The 10,267-nt window shown below is 54.5% G+C and overlaps 1 protein-coding gene across 1 annotated transcript in view; it reads right to left on the bottom strand.

The window, feature by feature from the left end:
• Positions 1-3,118: 3,118 nt before the first annotated feature.
• The window catches only part of PNPLA7 (patatin-like phospholipase domain containing 7), a 47,138-nt gene continuing 39,989 nt past the window's right edge, over positions 3,119-10,267 (bottom strand). The window contains 5 exon segments of the mRNA XM_008576617.1: positions 3,119-3,305; positions 3,851-3,920; positions 7,528-7,641; positions 8,952-9,075; positions 10,087-10,218. Of these exon segments, the coding sequence (XP_008574839.1) occupies positions 3,166-3,305; positions 3,851-3,920; positions 7,528-7,641; positions 8,952-9,075; positions 10,087-10,218 (580 nt within the window). The 3' untranslated portion in view covers positions 3,119-3,165.

Below are 10,267 nucleotides of genomic sequence, written 5' to 3'. Positions count from 1 at the left end.
CCCCTGACTGCCCACAGCAACTCGCTACCTCTGCTCCTCCCCACCCTCTCCCAGGTCACCCGTCTGCTGATACAAGCTCCAGGAAAGGGTTCCTCTCAGTGTGGCCCCGGCTCCCAGTCGGCGCCCAGTGCACAGCCAGCCCCCGCGGGTGCTTCCCCAGCGAGTGGAGTGGATGGGTGCTGTGCAAAGACTGTGAAGCGCTCAGTGTCCTCTGCTTGCCTGGGCTACGAGGCTGCAGAGCCCAGAGCCGCGCTCCCAGAGGCTCACAGAACAGCACCCAGCTGCTGCCATGCAGCTGTGCCCAAGCGACACCTGAAATGGGGAGGAGGACATCCACCCCTCGGGCCACAGAGCAGGGACGAGCGCTCAGGGGTGGGAGCTGTCCCTAGAGCCCAGGCTGGGTGGTGTTGGCCGTGGGGCTCACTAGCCCCCGGCAGGAGGCCTGGGCCCCGGAGTGAACACCTGCAGCAGCTGTCCCACAAAGCACCCTGCCTAATGTGTGTGTGCAAAGACACCTGTGCGCAAAGACACCTGTGCAAGAAAAGGGGGACGCAGCGGTGCCCGCAGCAGCTAGGAGAGGGGGTGTCCACCTCTTAACAACACACCCTGCGGGCTCCGTTCTCTCTGGCATTTTCTTCACAAGCCACTCAACTTCTGTAAAAAAAACCTGCATGATGATGGACCAGAAAACGGAGCAAAGTAGAATCTATTGATATTTTCCTCTTGGATCTGGTGCCGTCCCAACCACCTGTGCTCCTTCCGCTGGGACCAGCCTCGCTTGCACAAAGCCCACCCTCCAGACCAGAGCTTGGCATGGCTGCTCCGTAGGCCTACGAAGCTCCAGTCCCCACCGCCCCCAGTCTGGGCCCGAGACACCATCCTATCCGGCCTCCAGTCTATCTGTCCAGAAGGTCTCGAGAGTCCTGGTGGTCCTCCTTGGAACCCCAAGCTGGCCACCCGCCAAGGCCACCTTCCCAAGCGCCGCTGAGCCCTAGCCTCAGGTCACCTTCCCCGCTTAGCCCAGCACTGGCGGCCCCTCCCCAGACACCTAGCCATCCTGCTGCTTCCGAGTGCTAAGGGGAATGCCTGCCACTTTTATAATGAGGAGGAAATAATATCCACATAACAAACAAACAATTTTGAAAAACACAATCAGAAGAGCCACTGCACAGAAAAAGATGAAGAATCGCCTCCCCCATCCTGAATGCAGGTCCAAACATCTCTCCTTCTTGGTCTGGTTTTCACTTGTTTTTCTCGCAGCTTTTCCTTGGTGTATTCCCTTCCTCTCAGCTGTCAGAACCCTCCATCTCAGGGAGAAACAAAGGGGGATTCTTTTTTGGTTTTGGGGTGTTTTTTTGGCAGCTGGCGGGTATGGGGATCCAAACTCATGACCTCAGTGTTATAAGGCTAAGTTCTAACCAACTTAGCCAGTGAGCCAGCTCCGAAGGGGGATTCTATTGTCAGCTTTGTGTGGCTCTTTCTTGGCCTTTATCTCTTTCTTTTTGTTTTAGTGGCTGGCTGGTACAGGGATAGAACCCTGGACCTGGGTACTATCAAGCACCACGCTCTAACCGAACAGCTAACCAGCCATCCCTGTACAGGGATCCAAACCCATGGCCTTGGTGTTATCATCACCGCACTCTCTCAAGTGAGCCACGGGCCGGCCCCAAAGAAAAACATTTTTGAACACCACCAGAGAAACAACACATTACCTATTTGAGAATAACTTGAATATCTGGACTTTCATCAGAAGCCATGCGGCCCAAAAGGAAGGGGCACATTTTTCGAGTGCTGACATATGAGAGCTGTCCAATCAGAATTACACACCCAGCAAAGACGTGCTTCAGGATGAAGGTGAAGCAGAGACATTCTCAGATGGAGAACTGAGAGAATCTGTGGCCATCAGACCTTCTCTCAAAGAACTGCTACAGGACAACCTTCGGAGATGACACAGGAGGACGCTTGAGATGCCAGGAGTGAAGGACGGGCAGCAGAAATGGGAACTGTCTGGGAAGATGCCGCAGACTGTCCTCTTGAGTTAAAAATTATGTCTGACGGCTGAAAGCAAAAGTTACGACACCGTCCAAGGGGCCTTCAGTGTACACAGAGGGAATAGTTAGGACAATCGTGTCATAAACGGGGAGAATAAAGCGACCCGAACGGTGATGAGGTTTCCACGTTCCACTTAAGGTGATAAAACGTTGATGTCAGTAGACGAGGATGAGTATGGATGCTGTAATCCCACAGCGACCCCTGAAGATATTATGTGAAGAGACATAATGGAAACCACAGCTGGTAAATGAAAGTGGAATACTCAAAAAAGTTCAGGTAACATAAAAGAAGACAGGAAAGAAAAAACAGAGTAATACTAAAAATAAAAGTGGGGGGTGGGAAACAAAAACATAATAAAATAGCAGACATAAAGCCTAACAGAATAATTACATTAAATATAAAGGGCCTAAACACACAGGTTAAAAGATGAAGACAGAAGGAATGACGAAAACACAACCCAAGTACACGCTTTCTACAAGAAACTCACTTCAATGTAACAGTTCGGGAAGGTTCAAAGTAAAATTTAAAGAGATATATCAAGTGTTAAACAAGGTCTCCCCAAGTTCCATTTCCACCTTGGACTTCAGAATGTGACCTTACTTGGAAATTGGGTTTTGCAGATGTAATCAAATTAAGATGAGGTCACCCTGCCTTAGGGCTGCACACACTGTTTTTGTCCACTGATTTGTTCCTCCAATACACATTCAATATTGCGCACAACGTCACAGCTGTGAAAAACAGTCTCCTGCCCTCATGCAGCTCATGTGTCGGTGCAGGAGAAGCCACAGATGAGCTAACTGGGAAGGCTGTGTCATGTGTTGGGGTGACAAGAGCAGAGGAGAAAATGAAGCAGAAAAGGGGAACTGAGGGCACCGGGGGTGGGCAGGGAGGTCAGGGAGGCTGTGCCAAGAATGTGGGTGCAGGACATGTGGGGGCACACAACGTCACAGCTGTGAAAAACAGTCTCCTGCCCTCATGCAGCTCATGTGTCAGTGCAGGAGAAGCCACAGAGGAGCTAACTGGGAAGGCTGTGTCATGTGTTGGGGTGACAAGAGCAGAGGAGAAAATGAAGCAGAAAAGGGGAACTGAGGGCACTGGGGGTGGGCAGGGAGGTCAGGGAGGCTGTGCCAAGAATGTGGGTGCAGGACATGTGGGGGCAGCTGGCTTTCTTGAGGGGTGCTCAGGCAGAGGAAACAGTGGGCACAGAGGCAGGAGGCAGGAGAGGGCAGTGCTCACGAAACAGCGAGGAGGCCCTGGAGTGACACAGTAACATCAGAGATCTGCTTATTCATGCTTATCACAGGACAGACACTGCGTGCTCTAACTCTCCCACTAGGGCTGACTCAGATCCACTCCTACAGCATCTTTTCCCAGAAGTTTCAACCCGTTTCTTCTTTCTAATCAGCTGACAAAGCAGGGGAGGTCCACCACATTCCTCCTTTTCACACGCAGCAGACCTTCCCTCCAATGCTGCACACACTGAGACATATCTTAGCAAAATTCTTCTGGCACTGCCAAAATCGAAGTACTCTCTCTACCCTGCCCTGCCCAGAGGTGCCCCTGTTGGGTGCTCTGGGGCCTTTCCTGAGGGTTGGGCAGCCCCACAGCCCAACGCCCCAAGCTGCCCCAGTGCTTCTGCTCTGGTTTCTGTGTCTCATCTTCCCTCCAAGGCCAGGTGGGGCTCTGGTGCAGGACTAGGCTCCAGGGTGGGGAGGGGTTCTGGGGTAGGGATGTGGGCTGGGGTGGTTGGGGCTCCAGGAAGGGCAGGACTCCCACATGGCTGCCTGGGGTGACCCACCTCTCACAGGTCCCTGTTGGAGGCTGCCCAGGATCTTCTCACCCAAGAGATGGATCAAGCGAGTCACCACCTGGGGGCAGAAAAGGAAGAGTGGTCCCCAAACTATGCATTTCAAACCACGAAAGGCTGGGGATTAAAAGCTCCACAGTGATGCTCAGGAAGTGACAGGCCTAACCCTAACCCTGTGCCTGCTTTTTTACTTGCCATAAACTGCGGGCTGCTGTAGGCTCTAGAGGGAGCCTGCATGGGCCAAGCCAGCACCTTTCTGATTTCCGGGAAGGTGGGACTTGACTCTGAGGGGACCCGGTGATCACCCAGCCCAGGGTGACCGTGGCAGGACAGACGTGTGAGGGGCATGTCCTCTGGGACCTTGAGCCCAGTCCACCTCTTGCTCTCAAGTCCAGGGGCAAACAGACACCACCAGAGGAAGCACCATGACCACAGAGGCAGGACAAGGACAGGCTGGCGTGGCCTCCCCACAGCTGAGACCTCAACTTGGCCAGATGCTGTCTGCCTGAGTGGACAACCCTGCTCCAGGAGAGAGCTGGGCACGTGGGCTGGGGGTTGGAAGATATCCAGAAATTACTACAGTTTTAGATATAATAATGTTATTTTTGATTGCATTAACATTAAATTTTTAGAGTTGTAAACTAAAGTATTTCAAAATATCTGCAATTTACTTCTTTTTTTTTTTCTTTTCCCTTCTTGTCTTTTTTTGTGACCGCAACCCTCGGTGTCGCACCCACACCACGCTCAACCAGTGAGCGGACCGGTCTCTATACGGGATCCGAACCCTCAGCAGGAGCGCCACCACGCTCCCAAGCACCGCACTCTACCGAGTGCGCCACCGGGCCGGCCCTGCAATTTACTTCTTAAAATGCATTTTTAATTGACAAATACAAATTGTTATAATTTCTTTTAAAGGCTTTCATATAAAAATAAAGTGAGTTAAATGTGTTTTGATCGCTAAGGTTTACAAGACGACAGAGGAGTGTACAGGCAGTGTAACTGCCATTGCCTCTAGCTGCAGCGCAGGATCGTCTGAAAAGAGAAGCTGCTGCCCGCTGCAGTAAAACCTAAGTCATCCAGGACAGCAGGCGGAAGGCACAGAGGGTCGGCCGAGGGGCCTCTTTCCTCACGCTGCCCCACGCCTTCCCGTCCAGTCTTCTTCCGGACCCTCCACCGCCCCAGAGTGCAGTGTCCCTGCTGAGAGGACTGCGAGGTAGAAGCAGCTGTCAGAGCACAGCTGTCCTCAGTCCCTGGTGACCAACGTGGGCCACCCACCAGCTTAATATCCCCTGGAGCCTAGAGTCAAAGATCCATGGAGGATGCCAAGGAAAGCATCCAAATTTTAGGATATGAGACAAAACACAGTTTGAGCAGAGGAGTCCAAAACAGAAGCTAAAAGGGAGTCTGGTTTATATGCAACTAATCTAGCATCAAACTGTTAATTGGGGCTAATTTTTAAAAACTGCATTTTCTTATGGAGAATTTGAAACACACAGAAGTCAGAAGGAAGAGCAGGTGGACTGGGCTCTGCCCTCACTCAGCTCCAGTAATCTTACTTCACATACAAACGTGGCGTTTTATCCATTAATACTTGAATTTGCATGTCTAGAAGGTAAGAACTCTTCAAAACATAACCATAGTGTAATTTTCACAATTAAAAATCAATAGTAATTCCAAGTTAGAGCAGTTTTTTAAATGATTATTTTGACATCAAGTTGATATTGTTTCAAAATAGACATGAAAAGGTACACAACATCTTTAGTCATCTGGGAAATGCAAATTTAAATCACAATGAGATATCATTTCCTTCCCAAAAGAATGGCTAATATCCAGAGACCAGAAGAGACCACCGAGTGTGGGCAGCTCTGTGGAGCCGTGGCACGGACAGAGCAGGTGGCGCTGGGACAGCTAACATCCACCTGATGACCCCTCAGCTCCACTCAGGGTACTCCACAAGGGAGATGAAAAGTCTGTCCATGAAAACGTTTGTGCAAGAACGTTTTTAGGAGCCTTACTCCTAACAGCCCTTAACTGGAAACAACCCAAATATCCATCAACAGGAGAATGGATAAAAGGTTGTGGTCACAACAAAGTGCCCCTTGGCAATAAGAAGGCCGCAGCAACGATAAAACCACGCGGGTCTCTGAAATACCACAAACACCACGCCCAGCAAAAGAAGCCACACACAAGGCACTGCCGCCTGCATTATTTCACTCATTCAAAATCCAAGAACAGACGGGGGTTGGAAAGTGGTGTTTGAGGGCAAGGGGCTGACTGGCAGCAGCCCCACCATGGAGCTTCCTGTGCTGGAGGGTCCTGGGGCAAGGCCGGCCGGCCGCCTGCTGTGAGCTGCGTCCTGTCAGTCATCCAGTGGTGACCTGCGGTGTCACAAGGAGAGACCCCTCCGCAGCTCACACCACACCCGGGGCTGCTGCTCAACTTGCCCACAGAGGAGAAGGGAAACCCAGCACTGTCCCTAGTGGTCAGCGTGGGTGTCGCACCAGCTGGAAGTGGGCAGTATGGTCTGGTGTGAGAAAGACCTTCCCAAGGCAGGAGACAGTGAGACTGGAAGGGTGGAGACAAGAGATGGGAAGGTTTCTGGATCCATGGCAGTGGCCATGAGTGGACCATGGTCCCACCAGGGTGGGGGAGCACAGCTGGCCTCTGCCCTCAGAGCTCCAGGACTGGCACGTGGGGTCACCAACTGGGGTCGCGTGGCCACTGCTGGCACAACTCACAGAGCGTGTCTCCCTCCAGGAGAGCAGTCACCCCCTCCTTGGTGTGGCTGGCTCACAACGACCCTGCAGAGAACCACAGCCCACCTAGAAGCTGCTGGCCGGAGGTGAGGCCCTGCCCTCCGGGCTGTGGCGACACCCTGGGGTCCCACAGGCAGATTACAGGCCTGAGCCCAGCAGGTGGAGGAAGAGCAGCGCTGTCTGCACATCCACATGCCCTGCAGCTGCACCCTCGGGCTGTGTGGCCTGCCATCCACTCGCAGGCTCTGCCAGGCTCTCCTGGGACTTCAATGGGCACCCACAGCACCCTCGGTTGTCACCCTTGTCAGAAGCCCTCAGAGACCGGAGTCTGGGTCGCCCTTGGGAGGCGTGTCGGGAGCGGAGGGAGCCGGCAGTCCTGTGGTAAGCCTCAGGAGGTCTGCGCAGGGCAGGGGTGGCCTGGGAGAGGCCCGGGAAGTGCCGGGGGCCACGCCCTCCCCCACCTTCCCATCTGCTGCAGAACAGAAGCGTTTCTGGGACATGTGCATCATGTGCTGGCTGAAGGTCGAACAGACCTATGCCTTCAGAGCCACTGCAGCCGGTCCTTTCCCCCTTGCTAGGGGCCCGTTCCTCTGAGCAGCTACATCAGTTACTGCAAGTAGAGCAGACCACCAGGAAAACCAGCTGCAGCCCCGGCCCTGAGATGAAGCACAAACTCCCCTCGCCCTGCTGCTGGGACTGCTCACCACTGCCTGCCCCCTTCGGGTTCCAATTCCACCTCTCCTGAGCCACACCCAACGAGGAAGCCCCACTCTGCCTAAACCAGCTCTGATCTGTCACTTTCTTCAAAGGCATCCAACCTGCCTGCTCCAGGTTGTTTTCATCTGCACTGAGACTGAGTTGTCACCTGAACTTCAGGCACAGCTCGGAACAAGAGCCCTGCACCCCCCTTACCTGCGGATACCTGCGCTTGATGGCCGTCAGGGCTCTGGCCGGCAGCTTGGCCAGTTCTGAGTCCCGAATAGCGTGCACTGTGGTTGCCCTGGCCTGGTGGGTCAGCGTTTCCACCTGAGGAAGAAGAGCGAGATGCTGGGACCTCAGTGCTCAGGCCATGCCAGCTGCACCTGTCCAGAGGGCAACAGCAGCATGGCAGCAAAGGAGAAAGCCCCACCACTGAGCCCTCGACTCCACATGGTGGAAGCAGCCAGGGAGCTTCTGACAGAACAGATGGTTGTGCCATCAGAACGTGCTGAAGCCAAAAATGTGCCCAGCAACCCAGACAGATCCCAGTGCAGGCGCTGGCCACAACAGGCTGTCACCAGGGCAGCCTGAATACTCAGAAAAAAGTGCCTTCGGAGAAGAGTCCAGCCCTCCCATGACAGAGCCCAAGCGAAATGTCACCTGGAACCTGCAGAAGCCCTGTTGTTGGGTACTGAGGCATCTTGTTGGGTATGCAAATTTTCACCTAGAAGACGGCAGCTGGAGCCACCAGGCTGCACATAGCACCACTGTGGAAGACACTGGCCCAGAGCTCTTGTGAGCGCTGGGACAGGGTAGGAAGAAACGGCCCTGAACACACGCCTGCCGAGACACCTCTAGCCTCAGGGGGCCACCCAGAAGACCCCTGGGGCTTCCCCACACATTGTTTTAAAACTTTAAACAAGTTAGCAAACGTCCCAGGCTGTGGCATCTTGTGGCTGGTCAGCTGTAGCTCTCATGGAGGAATGCGCTGGTGCCGATGGCCCTAGCAGGCCTGGATCAGCCACCAGCTGCTCTCCCTGGAGCCCTGGGCTGTGGCATCTTGTGGCTGGTCAGCTGCAGCTCTCATGGAGGAACGCGCTGGTGCCGATGGCCCTAGCAGGCCTGGATCAGCCACCAGCTGCTCTCCCTGGAGCCCTTTGGGAGATGACTGCTGCTGCTACCTGTCCGCCAGGGCTACAGCCTGGGCCGGGAACAAGTGCGCATGGAAACCAGGGATGGGTGCCCGGAGGCAGCGACAGGTACTCAGCAGCCGACCCAGCAGAGGCCGGGCCTCAAGCTCAGCATGGACTCCTTCAGGTTGCTTCAAGGGCTTTCCTCCAGGCCCAGGTAACTGGCCAGGCCACATCCAGGAGGTCACCCAAGATGTCACCCAGGAGAGTGGGAACAAGTGCGCATGGAAACCAGGGATGGGTGCCCGGAGGCAGCGACAGGTACTCAGCAGCCGACCCAGCAGAGGCCGAGCCTCAAGCTCAGCATGGACTCCTTCAGGTTGCTTCAAGGGCTTTCCCCCCAGGCCCAGGTAACTGGCCAGGCCACATCCAGGAGGTCACCCAAGATGTCACCCAGGAGAGATGCAGCGAGCAGGAGTGGCAGGCAGCAGGGAGCCGCACGCCTACCATGCCAACGAGGTCACCACGGCCACACTCCCCCGCCAGGCGCTTCTTCCCGTTGCCCTTCCGGACCACAGAGCGCAGCCGGCCGCTGAGGACGATGTATGTGCAGTCGGACTTGTCCCCCTGCCTGCAACACATACACAAGCCCTGGAGGCCCTCAGCACAGCGCCCCAGCCCCAGACCCTGCGTCCCAATGGCCAACTGGACCTCGGGATGCAAAAAAATCAAAGAATGGAGTCTTCTTGCTAAATTTGTTTTTGTTTTGAAAAATACAGTTATTTTTCGTTTAAAAATACTTATTTTAACAGGTATGAGTTTATTGTTAGTTTTAAATAGATAAATATTCTAAAATCTCCTTAGTTTTAATTTTTTTTTCCTTTTTGTCTTTTTTAGTGACCGGCAACGGGATCGCAACCCTCGGTGTTGCGCCCGCACCGCACTCAACCAGTGAGCAGACCGGTCTCTATGTGGGATCCGAACCCTCGGCAGGAGTACCACCGTGCTCCCAAGCGCTGCACTCTACCGAGTGCGCCACCGGGCCGGCCCATTAGTTTTAATTTTTAACATCCTTTTTTTTTTGTCCTTTTTTGAGACCGGCTGCACCGCGCTCAGCCAGTGAGCACTGTGAGCGCACCGGTCATCTCTATATGGGATCCGAACCCGCGGCGGGAGCGCTGCTGCTCTCCCGAGTGCGCCATGGGCTCAGCCCAATTTTTAACATCCTAAAAACTGATAGCTGCCACCCAGGCCTGCCTGTGACCTGGGGGAGTATGATGCGGAACGCAGCCTCTCGGACGCGTGAGGACATGCTGTGGCGTGGAGCTAGGGCAGCCGGCTCTGCAGGGTACCCAGCACGCAAGTACCTCAGTGCTGTTTCTAACGTGGCACTTGTGGGTCGTTGTGAAGGAAGGATGCCAAGAAAACACGCACGTGTGAGTGTGCACAAGTGTGCGCAGAGCCCTGGAGGCTGACAAAGGACACTTCTCAGAGAATCTCAGGGGTGTGGCTGAGGAAGTCTGTCCCTCACTGGTGCGTTAGCGGCACTGTTTTCACAGCCACTGCAGCACAGGGTCCAGAGTGAGAGAAGGGTGCCTGGGGGCCTCACCTGCATGCCCCACGCCATGCCCACAGGCCTCACCTGTATATTGCACGTCCGGCCTCCACCTCCACCCAGTCCAGAGCAAAGTCAATCTGTCGCACAAAGGAGGACATCCTCTGCACAACGGTGTGCGCGACACCCAGGACAACCGTCGGCTGCTTCTGCATGATTCTGCTGAGGGAGCCGAGAGTCACTCCAGCCGTCCCCCCCCCCCCCCCCC

Source organism: Galeopterus variegatus, unplaced genomic scaffold (assembly GCF_000696425.1).
Source record: "Galeopterus variegatus unplaced genomic scaffold, G_variegatus-3.0.2 Scaffold1373, whole genome shotgun sequence".
NCBI classification, from domain to species: domain Eukaryota; kingdom Metazoa; phylum Chordata; class Mammalia; order Dermoptera; family Cynocephalidae; genus Galeopterus; species Galeopterus variegatus.
The sequence above is the reverse complement of the archived record's forward strand: the minus strand, read 5'-3'. Positions and strand labels throughout refer to the sequence as shown.